This window comes from Patagioenas fasciata, chromosome 10, assembly GCF_037038585.1.
Source record: "Patagioenas fasciata isolate bPatFas1 chromosome 10, bPatFas1.hap1, whole genome shotgun sequence".
In the NCBI taxonomy this organism is placed as follows: Eukaryota; Metazoa; Chordata; class Aves; order Columbiformes; family Columbidae; genus Patagioenas; species Patagioenas fasciata.
In genome coordinates this window covers 358,438-375,168 of record NC_092529.1, presented here as the reverse complement: position 1 = coordinate 375,168, position 16,731 = coordinate 358,438, and the positions used below count along the sequence as shown (strand labels likewise).

The 16,731-nt window shown below is 52.4% G+C and overlaps 1 protein-coding gene across 8 annotated transcripts in view; it reads right to left on the bottom strand.

Annotated features, from left to right (window-relative positions):
- TMCC1 (transmembrane and coiled-coil domain family 1) overlaps window positions 1–16,731 on the bottom strand; it is a 72,288-nt gene that overhangs the window by 45,744 nt on the left and 9,813 nt on the right. For 2 of the 8 annotated variants that reach the window (XM_071812885.1, XM_071812884.1), the window contains 2 exons: window positions 13,477–13,533; window positions 9,810–11,812 (listed from right to left, as the gene is read on the bottom strand). In XM_071812885.1, the coding sequence (XP_071668986.1) occupies window positions 9,810–10,355 (546 nt within the window). In that variant the 5' untranslated portion in view covers window positions 10,356–11,812; window positions 13,477–13,533. The remainder of the gene's footprint in view (window positions 1–9,809; window positions 11,813–13,476; window positions 13,534–16,731) is intronic. The other 6 variants (XM_071812888.1, XM_065845337.2, XM_071812887.1 and 3 more) reach the window with 4 other exon arrangements.

The window sequence follows — 16,731 nt, the reverse complement described above, 5'->3', positions numbered from 1 at the left end:
ATTCTGAAAACTTACACGTCCTGTACGATCTTCACAATACAACTCAAACACACACAATTGCAACACTAATGCAAAAGGGAGGGCTCCTTTTTGCATTACATTTGAATGGCTGTAGATCCCTTCAGGACATGGACCTGCCTACCTAGGAAAACAGAGTAACTCGAATCTGTGAGCAAACTCCTGGAGTCAGAAGTGGCTCCAGCTGAGCTCCGACTGCGCCTCAGGCCACGGCTGGATGCCCAGCACCCCGCTGCCCACCAGCGCTCTCCTCGCCTTCACCGGGGAGGAAGCCCTGCTGCAAACGGCCAAAAGGCGCCACAGCTCATCAAGGGCCCGGACCCCGCGCACGCGGTGGCTGTGGCGTCACCAGCTGTCGGCACCGACTCCACACACAGTCACTGTCTGCGGAATGCACTGCGAAGTCCCCTTCACTGCCCTGTATGCTTGCACAGCCTTGTAGAAAAATGAAGGTGACTCAGGCCAGAATATTTGCCTTGTTAAAGAAAAATGGTTTTAGCCTATTTTTAAAGTCATCAAATTACTCGGAGGCTCGAGATGAGGGAGACATTTGTGGCTGGGCCATGAAAGGTTATGAGAAGGGTCAGTGCAGCTCTCTAAATAGAACTGGGATGGGAAAGTTGCAAAAAGATTAAACAGAGGTGTTTATTTTATAGCCGCCATCCAAAAGGAACATCTATAGATGCTTAGTTCAGCACTGAAAACCCCAGCTGCGATACCAGAGCATTATTTGGTAGCATTCTGCCGTGTCAGCGGTAACTCAGGTTTCAAAATGCAGAAATGAGTCCCATAGAGACAAAGCATTCCCTGCCAGAACCCAGACTCCTTTTCAAACGCTCACTTTCCTTGGACATGCGGGGAAAGTACATTACCCAGTTACCAGGCCTCGGTTTTACATTGACCACGTGGGGCCAAGAGGAAACCGATGGGAATGAGACGCCAGCCGAACCTCCCGGTGCCGGCGGAGCACACGCCAGATGCTCCAGGATTCTGCATCCAGCAGCTGCACCGTTCTGCTTCCGAACTGGGTCAGCGCTGCTCGTTCTGCGCTCTGACTGCATTCAGCAGCCTTGCGCACACCTTTCTGCTCCTCCTGCAGGAAATCTGCACCAAGAACAATCTCGCCCTTGTCTCCTGCTCTTCTTTGTGTGTTCAAAGATACACTCAGGATTTCTGTGTGTCCTTTGGGAGCTCAGCGACCAGTGGGACAGCTCGTGAAGGGCACAGTCAGTACTGCGCACGGCCGGTCGAACGCGCCGCTGAGCAAGGGCGGGCAGGGAGAGCCGCTCCGTCCTGCGGGGCTCGCGCGGCACGCACACCGTCCTGCCGGGCTCGCGCGGCACGCACACCGTCCTGCCGGGCTCGCGCGGCACGCACACCGTCCTGCCGGGCTCGCTGTCCGACCGCAGGCACGGCCCGCGCCGGGGATCACCCTCCCACCTCAGGGCTGGACGCCCACGTCCCCAGGAGCCCCCGGTCCAGCCCTGGGGACAGCAGGGCCGCAGCTCCCCCGTGGTACCCACGCCTGCTCCCCACCGTGGCTCCGAGCGCGGGCAGACAGACATGGAGGAGGAAAGGAGCCAGCCGGCTGAAATTCCACCCGCAGACCCAGATGGAACAGGCAGATTAGCAAAACTGATGAGAGCAGCATTCTCCTGCGCCTCTGTGGCAAAGGCCTCGCATGCAGCATTTCCCAACTGATTTCTACGATCTGCACAGCTGAAGAACGGCTCCTGCTCTTACCCACAGACACCGGCACCTCTGCTCCGCGGTCCCCTGTCCCTGGGCTGCCATAACTCTCTTTCTCCTAGTATCACCTTCCTACAGCAACTCATTCCTGTGTAATAGATTAATTGGTGAATTCTTCTCTCTCTACTCAGGAACATAAAACACTTTAACCATTCAAAATAACCTCTTCCAAAGCTGAGTGTAATATTCAGTACTCCTAAAGCCAAGACTAAAGAAGTAACAGAAAGATTTGGACGTGTCCAGCTTCTGCTGAGACATTCTAAACAGCTTACTGCATCGGAATTCCTGGAGGCTATGGTGTTAAACGATATGCAGATGTACAAGCATACATACATGTCTAACACGGAATATCAATTACACCTGAAGATTTGGCAAACATTGAAAAGGTCGTGAAACAACAGAAAGCTTTCTACATGCAAAACAGAAAAAAAAAGTGGCTATAAACAACAAACGGTACGTTGTGTAAATTAAAGGGAAGGAAGGGTGGGGAAAAAAATCAGGAAATGTTTTATGTTTATGCTCTGTGTACAGACACTCCGGTGTCACTCATCAACATAAAGAGCCACACAGGAGACTTCCAGAGTTTTAATCTATTGCCACCCATTATCTTTATGGTTATAAAACCGCGAGAAGCCTCGTCCTCCTGAACAAACAAAAATCTTCTCCCAGAGCTTTTTTTTAAAAACAAAATAAAATAAATTGAGGAGGGTTGTTATAATCGTCTGCTTAGTTTAACACCGAAATAGCCAATTTTTTGTAGCAGCACGTCTGTGTTAAAGAAAGATGAGGCAACTGCAGCTTGTGCAAGAGGTGCACTCTGCCCTAGCTCACAGGGTCCCAGCACGGGCAGCAGCTCGGCTCTGCTGGCAAGCGCAGCCGGAGCAGCGCCAGGGCAGCCGCGCGGGCCCCGCGAGCGGCGGAACGGAGATCACGGAGATCCACCCGGTGCCACCACCGCGGAGTCACCGCCGGCTGCAGCACAGCGAGCCCGTCACACATAGCAGCGCGCTCCACGGGCGAGGGGACGGCGTGCGCAACGCTGCCCGCCAGCCCTCGGTCACGTCGCTGGTGCGGATCGGCCCGCGCGCCGCGCAGGGAGCAGCTCCACTCTGCGCCCAGCAGCGCCCAGCAGCGCCCAGCAGCGCCCAGCAGCGCCCAGCAGCGCCCAGCAGCCAGGAACCGCATGCGCCGGCCGCGACCAGCGTGGAGCTGAGGTACGGAGACGTGAGAAACAGAGACCTCAGCCGGTGAGCAGAACGAACACCTCCGACCGCAGAAAACACAGGACTTTTAACTACAAGAAGCAGTCAAGACAACCTTACCCAGCAACCATTTAGTGACTTGTGATTAACAAAAATTATAAAACCAGAAAAATTTCAGTGAGATTGCAAAAACACATTAAAGTGACCAAATGCCGATACGTTCAAGTGATCAGAAGTGGCTCTGTACCGCAGCTGGCACGCTGGGAGTCGTGCGGTGGTGCCAGGCTGGGCGCAGGCTGTGCCCACACGGCTCTCCCGAGCGCAGACACGGCCGCCTGCGCGCAGACGGGTTCTTAGAAAAAGCTTTGGGTACGCCATTCACCAGTTAAACCAACCTGCTCAGGCATCGATACCATTTATCAATCGTAACGCTGTTTCTTGATAAGAACAGCAATCTTCCCAACTCAAAGCTGGATCAAGTCCAAGCCCCAGGCGCGGCAGCTTTGTCGCTGGCTTTCCCAGGGGTCGTTCACAGGCAAAGGGAAGCAAAGCGCACACGTTCCCGGGGGAGAGCGCCCTGGCCCTCCTCTGCACGCCTGCACCCTCCTCCTCCCGTGGGATGCGCGAACGGGCACGGCTCTGGGACACGCTGGCAGCGGCGGCACCACCCCCGTGACAACGGCCAACCCCTCCCAGGGGACTCGCTGTGATCTCGGAGATGGGCACTGGAGATCCTGTGGAAAGGGCTGAGCACGGGGTTCTGAGCGCGGCACAGCCCCCTCCCGAGCCCCGGGCCTGTCCTCCGAACTCGAAAAGCTCCCTGTGTCACCACAGCCAGGACGGGGAAAACTCACATCTGAGTAAAAGCCACCAAAATTTATTTTCACATTTAAAATGAACTTGACCCACTGAACTAGCGCCCCTGCTTGGTATCCTTCCACAAATAAAGAAAACACAATTACAATTCATTTGTTTTTAGTACAAAGTATCTTGTAGAATATCTTGCAGAAAGTTTGGAAGACAAAAATCCCATGTATTCAAACATCCATATTATCAGTATCAACCTGGTCATTTTAATTCACATGTATTTCAAAATACAATATTTTAAAAGGTGTCTATATGTTTTAAATTTGTTACTATCAGCCTATATCTTTCGGCATTTGACAGAGTATAAGTCGCTTTAGGAAAACAAAATTAGATTCAAGAAAAGTGTTTAAACACTTTTCTTCCACGTTATCTAAACTAGACTGCGCTGATAACCACTGCTATTTTCCAGAAAGCACTTGCTGTAGCTGCAGCGCTCGGAGACGCAGGGACGGTGAGGGCCCCTCGGAAGGCCCGCGTCCAGCTCCCTCCGCCCACCCTCGGGAGGGACCAAGGGCCCGTTCGGGTCCATTTTCGAAGTCACAGCTGCCGGTGCTGCTGGGAGCGCGGCCGCCACGAGGACGCTCTGCGGGGACACCGGGCTGGGGTGGGCGCGGGTCCCACGCGGCAGCCGCGTCCCCTCCCGCCACCGGCTGCCGCTTCCAGCACCCTCCACCAAAACACTCCTGTAAAAGGTGCCATCCCCCCACGAAAATCCCAAACAGCGACACAGAAACAACCGAGGTCATAAACGAAGTTATGACACCGCCCTCCCCTGGTCCAGTCCTTGCCTCTCATGTATAACGTGCATCCTCTGCCCATAAACCAGACTTTGAGCCTAACGCCACTCTGTGCTTCACAAAGGTCGCTGTCACCAGCCCGGGAAGAGCGGTGCCTGGCACAGCACGGCCTCGCGGAGCAATTCAGCTACTGAAGGTTAATCACCCAGCCCGTGAAACAATCCTCAGCCTGCTCCTGCCGTATCTCCATCTGCAATTAATCCATTACAGCGACCTGCCGGTATCTTATCTTGTTGCAAGGTGCAAAGCAAGCAACCCTATCCCTGTACAAAGCACGACCACGGGGTTGTGCTGCTCGGCTGGAGAACAGCGCTGGCTGCCACGGCGCGGTCACACGCAGCACAGCGCTGCCCACTCACGTCTGCCGCTCCAGGGGCCCGCAGCACCGCGTTTACGAACGAGAACGAGCCGCTGCTATCGCGAAACGTCCCCTGCACACCAGCCGTCCCGTTCCGCAGCCCCCGCCGCGGGACGCGGGTCACTCCCCGGAGCAGCGGCGCTGGATCTGTGCTGGTTGAACAGGGTTCAGCTGCAGGCACCAGTGGTAAAATCATACCTAGCATGTCCAGAAGGGCTTGTGACTAACCTGATCTATTTGTATAACGAATCTTATTTCCAATAGAAAACCAGTCTTTGTGGCCAAAGCTGCAAAATGTTTTACACAGGATGAGTCATGAAAAAGTCTCAAAAACGTCTACCACCTACCCAAGTGGAATGGGAGTACAGACGCTGCAGAATGACAGGAAGATTCCCTGTTCGTTTGGGGAATGGGTTAAAGCCCAAGTAATTTTATACATCCAAGTCATACTATTTATAGCCACAGTAGACTTTCCACATAGTTTTAATGTTAAAAATTCCATCTTCTGTCTTTTCACAGGTGGTTGTCCCAGGTGTGTTTTATGGTATTTAGGACAAAAGAATTTGTGCAAAGTGGTTCTGACAAAGACGTTTCTGCCTTAGAAGACTGCATTTGGAGAGAAGCTGTTCGTTCTTCCACAGCTCTGCCACAATACTGAAAGGGTGGCACAGCTGACTATGCCACCCCAGTTACGTTAACACGCGGCGTGCACGCCAGTGCGACTGCTTCGAAAGAGCCATCAGAAGTAACTAAGAAAAGCAAGCTTACTGTTAGTAGCTTTTTGATAGTCACGGAGTCAACGTCATCACCAGAAAATACTGAGGAACCTGCAAACTAAAGACTGGAAACTGTTATTGCAGAAGCATACGCCGTCATTTTTCAAAAGGCAGAGTGACAGAGCTGTTAACCAGAATCCAAAGAGATCTGAAATATTTATGAAAACTGATGCTCAACACTGACAACGGGCTGACTGTTGGAGAAGCCAAGGCCACACGAGTCCCACCAGGACGCAGAGGGGAAGCGAGGGGTCCCTGGGAAAGCTGCCTGACACACGAACCCTTCCGCATCGCCCCTGGAACCTGCAGCAAGCGCCAGCCTGGAGCGTTAGGACACGCAGGCAAAAGCCGCGAATCCGTGGAACAGTTTGATACCACACTCGTTCAGGCTGCTCTGCCCTCCTGGCGACACCAGAAGGTGTCAGCCAAGCGCTGCCAGCAGATCCTCAGCAGCTCGCTGCACAGAAACCCGAGGGACGAGCTGCGCAAGTCCAGGTGACATCCAACCAGTAAAAAACCCGCACACCAAACACAAGGCCTTGCACATTTGTAATCACATCTATTTCAATAAGATTGATTTTGTATTTTCTCCATAAAACCCTAACAATGTCAAAAGGCTTCATTATCCCACTCAGGACCCCAGTTAGTTACCACCTAAAAGTGCTTGAAGTGGCTTTCCTCCTACTAAAATTACAGCGAGACGTGAGGGTGACACTTGCCCTCAGTCTCACTGCACCCGTTTTCCTGCCAGCAGGGGAGTAGCAGGAGTCCCCCAGAAATCCCTGTCCTTCCTGAAGCCACACCAGCCCCAGTGTCCCCCAGCACAGCCCGAGGTCTGGCCAGCGTCCCTCGGTGCGGCCCCGGTGTCCCCCGGCACAGCCCGAGGCCTGGCCAGCGTCCCTCGGTGCGGCCCCGGTGTCCCCCAGCACAGCCCGAGGCCTGGCCGGTGTCCCTCGGTGCGGCCCCGGTGTCCCTCGGCACGGCCCCAGGCCTGGCCGGTGTCCCTCGGTGCGGCCCCGGTGTCCCTCGGCCGGGCCCCAGGCCTGGCCGGTGTCCCTCGGTGCGGCCCCGGTGTCCCTCGGCACGGCCCCAGGCCTGGCCGGTGTCCCTCGGTGCGGCCCCGGTGTCCCTCGGCACGGCCCCAGGCCTGGCCGCAGAGCACGGCCGGGCGCTGCCGCTGCCCTCACGGCACTCATGGCACCTCACACCGACACTGTTTTGCACCAAAATCCCAGTACTTTTGTATCTCTGGGTCCCGAGCACTGTTCTGTTTGTCAGTGTCTTTGCGGGTAACCCATCACCTCACCAAAAAAAGCTCCGAAAGGACGGTAAATGGAGACTGTTGCCAGCTCAGCCATTGCCAAAGCACCGCGATCGGATCTCCCGGCTCGGCGGCTGCCTCTACAGGAACAGCTTTGTAAACAGATTTCAATTCAGACTGCTTGAAATACAAGACCAAGCGAAGTATCTCAGTAAGACCTTCATTATTACATTATTTTCCATGCTATGACAATCTCATTTCTCAGTTTCTATAGAAAGCCTGACAACACGCGGTAGGACTATTACACATGCAAATGTATGTAAATGAGGTGTTAGAACAAATCCAATCTGTGGTTCTGGGATAACGTTTTGCCTTTCTATTCCAACAACAAACTGAGAGGACAGAGAACAGAACAATACGGTGAACTAAAAATATTTTGTGTGCAGGGGATTATCACGAATTTACTCTGTTACGCCACAAAGTACTCAATGTCCTCAATTCCCCTGGGAGCAGAGCACCTCAGCACCACCCCGAACGAGGCGCAGCCAGCGCTCTTTGTTCTGGAGAACCACACAAACAGACGTTAGCACTTACAACACCAACCTGTTTACCAGCAAAGTTAAAACGGCACCACAGTTCTCCACGTTTACCTGAAAGGGACTGACCCGCCTTGACCAACTCTGAAAGCTGCCCCAGACTTCACCCCGTTCTTCACATGAACTGGTGCTGTAAAGATACAGCAGAGGTTTTACGATGTTTGTGTTTGCGCAGTAAACTCTGCGTGGGATCACTGGAGTACGCAGGTGTCTCCATCGCCTGGGCACGCAGCAGCCGCGGCACCGACCGCCTCAGCCCGGCCCAGGGAGCCCAGTGCCCGGCCCTGGGAGCCCAGCGCCTCGCGGGGCCCGACCTTGTTTGGGGGGCTTTGCAGAACAAGAAAAGAAGACCCTTGTCTCCAAAACTTTGCAGCATCCACACATAAAACATGGGGAGGGGAAAAAAAATACAAACCAAACAAGCAAAAAGCCCTCTTGCGCTAATTATACAATACTTTGAGATTAACCTCCTAAGCTTCCTGGCAGTGTGACTGATACAGACCCCAAGACTACGGCAGATTTCACAGCAATACTGCAGCAGTCCTGCTCTTTCTGGCTCTGTCCGGGGCAATGGAAGGTGTAAGGGCGCACTGAGCTCCTGAATAACTGTTCAGCTCCTGTGCCACAGTGTGGGGGGGGGGCTGCCACCAGCTCCCGCGAGGGAAACGGGTACAGCATCTGGACCTGGCAAAACTGCCTTGGAAACGGAAGAGTCCAACTGTGCCGCCAAACTCTCCCTCGGCTACAGCCCACCTGCCGAAAGACAAAGGCAGCAGCAGATAACAGGCAGATACAACACAATTTCTTAGCAGTGATGAGGACTAGCATCTCCACCCAATCTGAGGTCCTGTTCTCCATAGCAGCTGAGACCTGGGCAGCTGTGGGTGGTGCCCTCTCAACAAATAATTTCCAAGGGACACACAAATTCACGGTCCCTTGTGAACCAAACACTTCACTGACAAGTGCTCCATGAGCTTCAGGACTGTGCTGTCCCCACAGTGTCAAATACCAGCAGGATCAGCTCTCTTGCGCCAAGAGCCGTGGTCAGACCCTCTTTAAGAGCATACAAGTGAGAAATCAGTTTCACAATGCTTCCTATCTTTACCAAAGCCTTTGTTCTCCAATGAACATGCCTGTAAAAAATTTTAAGAAAATACAGGTTATAGCTAAAGTTAAGTCAGAAACCTAATTTTTCAAAAAAAGGAGTGCTTCAACTAAACTGAGTTGGGAGAGAAGAGAGATGGTAAGACAAACACGATATGGTATCGTCAATGAGCTGCGATGCATAGATCTGCAAGAGCAGGTCATGGGACAGAGACTCTCATTCTGGTGAAGGCTTTTTCCCCCCAGGCCAGACAAAGGAGGAGACGGCGGTGACCCCGTGCTGGGACACGGGCCCCACACCGGCACACGGACCCCGCGCTGGGACATGGGCCATGCGCTGGCACACGGACCCCGCGCTGGGACATGGGCCCCACACCGGCACACGGACCCCGCGCTGGGACATGGGCCCCACACCGGCACACGGACCCCGCGCTGGGACACGGGCCATGCGCTGGCACACGGACCCCGCGCTGGGACACGGGCCCCACACCGGCACACGGACCCCGCGCTGGGACACGGGCCCCACACCGGCACACGGACCCCGCGCTGGGACACGGGCCCCACACCGGCACACGGACCCCGCGCTGGGACACGGGCCCCACACCGGCACACGGACCCCGCGCCAGGCTCGGCCAGGCTCTGCAGTTTGGGCACAGGCTGCAGTGTGTGCCCCGAGCCTCCAACAGCCTGAGAGCCACAGCACCGCTCGCTCAAACTGGAATTCTTCACTTCTATAAAACACACAATAAAGCAAGCGGGGCAGGAAAAAGCCTTCTACATCAACGCAAAGTTCTATTGCAGGAAAAAGGTAACGGCTCCAGCTCTGGCGGGTGCCACCCCGTCACCCGTGTGTTCAAAAGGAGCTCGCATTTCACTGATCAAACGCAGAAAACAAGCCACCTGCCATGTGAGAAAATGACTAACGCATCTTTCAGGCTCTTGCTTCACCACTGAAGAAGCTTTTGAACACAGCAGCATCAGTGTTTACTGAAAGAAACTTGCTGTTAAAAACAGAATTCAAAAGGCTTAAGGAAACATACAAGGAGATGATAAAGACCAAAGGTAAATGTGAGCAACTTACTGCTGCTGCTGCGGCCTCCTCTCCACCCACACAGACAGAAGAAGCAATCTCCATCACGGACAAGTTCGTGGGGGCGTCTGTGGTGGATGACGACCTGGGCCGAGCGGGCTGCGCGTCCTGGGCAGACCTCCTGTTGATCTGCGGGCTGCCCTTGGGTGCGTCCGCCTTGCCGCGCCTGCTGTGCAGGCTGGTCCCTCGCTTCATCTTGGGTGGCACTCTGATCTGCTGGAGGACACGGTTCAGAGCTGTGGGGTGGGTGGAGACACCGTCAATGTCAGCGCAGACGCTCTGGCTCTCCAAATCCACGTCAGGCTCCAGATCGGCCTGCGCCTGCTGAACGTCATGCGGAGAAACGGACGACCTCCTGCGCTGGTGCTGGAAAAGGTGCTTCAAGCCTTGACCAATCACATTAATGTTCTCCAAAGCATTATGGGTTATTTTGGATAATTTCTGCTCTGATTCATGTTGTTTTTTGGTCTCTTGATCTTGGGATTTGCCTCCAGGATCAGGGTCATCACACAACTGTTCAGTGCCAGGGGGCTCCATTGACGACACCCAACAGGTTTATTTGACTATTCATATATAAATACGTCCCCTGTCTTTAAAAGGCTTGTGTTTGTTTTAAAAATGCCAAGATTGTCAGCCAATTAGGTGTGCGATTGCTTCAAGAGTGACTACACATGCAGCTGTGCCACGGTGATCTCATGCTTATCTAATGTTAAACAAAAAAGTCATTATTATACATCCATGCAGAAAGCAGTGGGTTAAAGAATCCAACACGCAAAACATGCCATTAACAAAACGGAACGGATCAGCTTTCCGAGCATCCCTGGTGCGGTATTAGTTGCGTCTGGGCTGTGTGCAGAGGCAAAGCTGAGTGAGACAGGTCGTCCATCGCCTGGGGACGGAGCCCAGCACGGAGGGCACAGGAAAGCGAGACGGGGAAAACTGCTCAAAGGGGGAGAAGCAAGGACAAACCAGTGGGGTTTGGTTTATCAAGAACAAGCCCATAACACTATCTAACAGAACATGAGGTTAAACTTCAGAAGAGTATGTTAGTCTCTTTGGCAGAATTTATTTTGTTCCTCAACAAAGATCTGGTATTCTGTGCTTCAAATGCAATGCCTGCTCGGCCTATCTGATTTCCTGTAGAATGCCTAACTTCACAGTATTTAATATATGCAAGAAAACAGAACATTTCCAAATCAGTCATGCATTTCCAAATAGCAAGAAATGGCTTATTACTGCCAGCATCCGCTGATGGCACTGGCAGCGAGATGTGAAATCTGTCTTCAAGCAAAACAGGCAAGTGACATGGTTTCAATTGGCATAGTCTTGTCCGTAGTTCCCGGAGAGAACCAAAATGCCTTTTTGAAGGTAGATTAAGCAGCCCGTGCACAGGGGAGCAGCAGCACATGTGCACTTCAGTCTCTGGCAGGGGTTTCGCAGCTTTGCCAGCACAGGGGCAGGAGCTGCCGAGCACCCAGGGCCCGGAGCGAGGGGAATGGAACGGGTGGGCAGGACCTGCCGAGCAGCCAGGGCCGGGAGCGAGGGGAAGGGAACGGGCCGGGAGCGAGGGGAAGGGAACGGGCCGGGAGCGAGGGGAAGGGAACGGGCCGGGAGCGAGGGGAAGGGAACGGGCCGGGAGCGAGGGGAAGGGAACGGGCCGGGAGCGAGGGGAAGGGAACGGGCCGGGAGCGAGGGGAAGGGAACGGGCCGGGAGCGAGGGGAAGGGAACGGGCCGGGAGCGAGGGGAAGGGAACGGGCCGGGAGCGAGGGGAAGGGAACGGGCCGGGAGCGAGGGGAAGGGAACGGGCGGGCAGGAGCTGCCGAGCAGCCAGGGCCGGGAGCGAGGGGAAGGGAACGGGCGGGCAGGAGCTGCCAGTGCCACGGGAACGAGGGGAACGAGACGGCGTCTGAACCGGTTCCACACAGGCACCGTGAGATCGCGTGCTCAGAAGCCGATCACTGTTTTCTTGCAGAAGAAAGTTTCGGTCAGGCTTCTACAAATACAGAAACCAGATCTCAGAGGTCTCTCTCAATCTTGGCAGAAAGCACCCCGTGCTTTAAAAAAAACCACAGCGTTTTATTTGGAATGCAGCGTGTTTGGGATTTGAGAGCATTCATTTTTATCTTACAACAGCTGCAGAAACATAATGCATTGAGGTTACAAGAGCACCCTCAATTCTGTGCATCTGAAACCTGATACAATGGGTTAAACAGATTTTCCAAACCGCTTTCCAAACTGGCATCCAAAAATATCAGAAGAGCTGCCTCACTCTCCTTTTTCAAATGTCACCGCCATCAGCTGGAGGCAGATGAAACCCAGACTTACAGCGAGCAAAACACTGGAGTCACACCGGATTTCATCTCAGTACTTGAAACATGTTATAAGCATTGAGTCTAAAGATATTGGCCATCTTAATCAATAACACATTAAACGCAGAGTAATAAACCACATCCCAGAAAAACATATTTACCCATATTCATGCAGAAATTCTGTGGCAGAATGAAAAATAGGTGCAATCAACCTTTTATTTTTACATACTTAACACTTTCCTCAATGACTTCAAGTGACTTCATGACCAGTATTACGCTTTGACTTTTAAGCTCACTCTTTCTTACTATTTATTTTTCCTCAAGTAAGAGGTTTGCAGAAAGCTGAACTGCATGTCCCCACTCAATTTAAGTTTTGGGGGAAAAAAAAAGGCAAAACTAGATTTTCCTTTTCACAGACCAGACCAAACGGTTCAGTGAATAAACCTCACTGGCTAAAAAGCAAGAGTCTCAAAACTATTTGGCGTACAAAACACAAATCTAAGAGGTGACCCGTAATGGCCCTTTTCATTGCGGCTGACGCCCTCAGAACTGTTTTAGCCAGGACTCACACCCGGGATGCCCAGGACACCGTCCCAGCGTTTGCTCCGTGCCCTGCGCACTGCCCGTTGGTTCGCCGCTGGCAACGTGCGGAGCTTAAAGAACAGCGCTAGCTGCAGCACCGGCGAGAGCTCCGCGCCTGGTCTGCTGGAAACCGCTGACACCAGCCCCGAGCCCGCTCCCAAAGCGAGCCGGACCCGCCGGCGCCTCCCGCTCCCACCGGGTCGTGCTGGGCTGGTTTCTGACGTTGCTCCCCTGGGATCCCGTGCCCACGGGCCCGCTCCCGCGCCACGGGCGAGTCTGTCCCCAGCCCCACTAGGGCTCTTCAGCCTGCGTATCTGGCATGAACCTCTTAAAACTCTTTCTTTGTCCTAGTATCTACTTTTGGGGGAAAAACTACTTGTAAATGTGAAGAACTGTGAACCAGCAGAATTCATTAGCACATTTGTCTGCATTAGTATTCAAGTTTTGTGCTTGCTTTTTTTTTTTTCTCACTTATAACAACCTTTATATTCTGTTTGAGGGAGGAAATTGAGTACTTTATAGCACGAAGTTCAAGAACATACATTTCTTATTCATACAAGATTAGACTACATCAGGGACAAAATTCACAATTCCATATACTATCACACTGAGCAGGTGTTATAACAGGATTACATCACAGAACATGCTAATATAGCCCTTCATTTGTGCGATTATTTCACAGTAGCACTGGGAAACAAAACAGTTCAAAAAGAGAAACTAGGAAACACAGAATTAGCTGAGTGTGAACACATAAACCAGTACTTGCCTCCATCACGAGCCCTTCAGCATGGCTGGCGCAGCGCAGTCCCTCCGCTCAACACAGCTGCAAGAGAAACGGGGTGTGAGATGCAGCCCTTGCAAACGGGAGGGAAGACACACGAACAGCAGAGTGAGCACGGCTCTCACTCGTCATTCAAACGGGAGTGCCTCTGGAAGCCATTTTAAATTCTTTCAAATAACTGAAGGGATATAAACGTAACTGCACTTAAAATCGAATCTCACAGAGTTAATCGAGAAGCTCTTTTGAAGGAACGTTTTCTCTGGGGTTTGTGGCCACAGCACACACCGGAGGCACCGGCAGACCTCAGGGCTCCGGCACGCGAGGTCACACTGATCCACAGACTTCATCTTCTCCTCCTATTTAGTCCTTCAGATGCTCTGGTTTCTCTGGACTTCACCTAACAGCACGTGAGCACTGTGAGCAGTTTGAAACACGAGCACCTTTGGGTCCACGTCACCAGGAAGGCTCTGTCACCTTGGCTTAACTGCTGCTGCCCAACGGCCACCTCTGCCCGAGGCCAAGGACACCAACCCCTCCAGCACAGCCCAAGGACACCAACCCCACCAGTACAGCCAAGGACACCAACCCCTCCAGCACAGCCAAGGACACCAACCCCTCCAGCACAGCCAAGGACACCAACCCCTCCAGCACAGCCAAGGACACCAACCCCACCAGCACAGCCAAGGACACCAACCCCACCAGCACAGCACCCATCCCACACCAGACATGGCCACAGCCTCCACACGGAACACGAGGATGGCCAGGTGAGTCCAGGCTGGCCAGGGGACACCACCAGGACACCAGCCTTGGCTCTCCTGTCCCAGAGCAGGGAACAGAGCGTTCCAGGGCCCTTCTGATGACCCGTTTTGTGTCTCTGCGACAAGCCTGGGCCAGGGCGGACGCTGGCTAGAAGGCAGTAGAGGATGAGGGCGGCTGGGAGCAGGCACCGCAACCCGTCCCCCAGCCAGACTCGCCGCACTCAAACACAGCTACAGCACCTGAGCTCTCGGAGCTGCCTCCAGCGCACACGGGCGCTCAGAGCCCTGCGGGACTGCGCACACTGGGGCGCTCGGACTGTTCTAGCACACACCACATTCCCACCTGCCAGAAGACAGCAGAAATAAAGAAAACGTTAATCAATAACTGCAGTGGGATGCTAGAACGTGAATAACGTCATGATAGCAAACGTGAAGAATTTAGAAATAACGAATGAAAGCACTTTCGAAAGAGATCTTGACACAGAAGAAATGACATTTCTGCAGTAGCATGAGCGGAGAACTGGGCACCGGGCCTGAAGTGCTGTTAACATGAGGTGCCACTAACATAACTTCATAACTAACGTAACTTCCATTTTAGTTGTCTTTTTTCTTTAATGTTCATGTTATTTTTATTAATAAGAACTGTAAGAGCTTCTGCCAGAGAGATCTCCGTGGATTTGAGCCACAGCACCACAGGCCCTGCAGGTCAACAGGTGCTTCTGACTCCACTTAATTCCACGGCAGAGCCCACTCCCAGCACACCCACAGACGGCCTGAGACGCGAGGCCACCAAAACCGCCTCGACGATCTCCCTTGTGAATCACAGCCTCCACTGACGTATAAGCCACATCTCCTGTGTTCTGTCAGAAGCTCCATTTTTCTCCATTTTTTCTTTGAAAAGCTACTGCACTGGGCTAATCAGAATTCCTTTGCTGTCCCGTCCTTATGAAGAACACACACAATCTCAGCTTTTCTTTATTTTCATACCCAATGGCTCTATTGCAGAGCCATTTACTGAGTATGAATGCTACACATATATCATAGAGAACTTGGAGCGGCAGGAATAAACCAAGCACTGCTGGTGCTGGTTTGCCCCAGCCAGCTGGACCATCTATAGTGTGGAAAGGTTTCTTTCCACTCTTCCACTTTTTCTTCAAATACTTCATAAAATTAAAATTTCAAAAAATTGTTCAAGTATCTAAGACCAAGGCCAGAAGTCTGAAAAGACTTAGGCCCATCAGATTTTAGTTAAACTTTATTCAAGTAAAAGTTGACTCCAAAAGCATCAGTTTAATGAATTCCCCTCCCAATCACAGTTACTTGTAAATAAAATGAACTCTGAGGTTACCACTGAAACCGCTCAGAGCTGGCTCATCTGCAGCTGGAGTCTCTGTTACAGATAAAACCAGGACAGAAATGTAGAAACAGGGAAGAAAAATCATTTTCAAACAAACCAGAAGATATTCTATCTTTTTATATAATATTTTGAAAACCTATTATTTATGCTGTGTTTGAACATCTTGAACCCGTACCATTACTGCTGAGGCCAGCCAGCTCCCTAAGGAGCCCCACATTTGTTTCCTTCCATCGCTAGGTCGTTCAATAGCTCGTCACAGAGCTCCGTCCTCGGCAGGGACCTCGGGCAGGAGACGCCTCCCGCTCCTCCCGCCCGGTCAAAGAAAAACACGTTTCAGAATGATTTTTATTAAGAAACAGCCCATCTTAGTTGAGAAATCCCAGGTTACTTTCAAAAGCTCATTCCAAAGTAGATTCTGTATTGAAGCAAACAGTTTAGCAAGAAAGACTGGAGGGGCAACAGTCACACGCTGGAAAGCCACGTGTTGTGGGAACTGGGAGCCTGAGCAAGCGGATTCCGCGCGCAGCAGTGCGGTATTTCCAAAGCAGCCTCGCTGGGCAGCAGCAGAGCCAACGAGGACAGAAAGCTCGGGGCGCTCGCAGCTCGTCCTGCCAGGAAGAGGAACTCAAGAAACCGAACGGGTGGCACGTTCAAGGGGGCTGCGGTTTGGAACACAACACGTTCAAAGAGGAAGACAACAGCAACAAACAGTGTGAGGCAAAGGAACAACTGGACAGTGGCACGGCCACCCCTGCCCAACACCTGGAACAACGGGTACGTCTAGCTACTGTGACAGAACGATTTCTAAAAAGTCAGAGTGGACAACTGGCGCAAGAATGGAAGAAAAGGGCATGCAAGAAACAATTAAATGCAAAGAACATGGGTTAGATGTCAAAAGACAGGGAGAAAAGACCAGAAAACAATATTATTTTTAACAGAAAAGATACCTGTAGTTTTTAAGACATAATTCTTCCTCCTCATTCGCCAAAATTCACCCAAGAAAAGATTTCCTGGAATTCTAGTGAATCCAAAAGAAAACACAGGGACGGATGATATGTATAAAGCCCCTCACCTGGGCACAAGCCTGACCCCACCAGCACGGTGTGCAAGAGCAGAGTCCAGCTG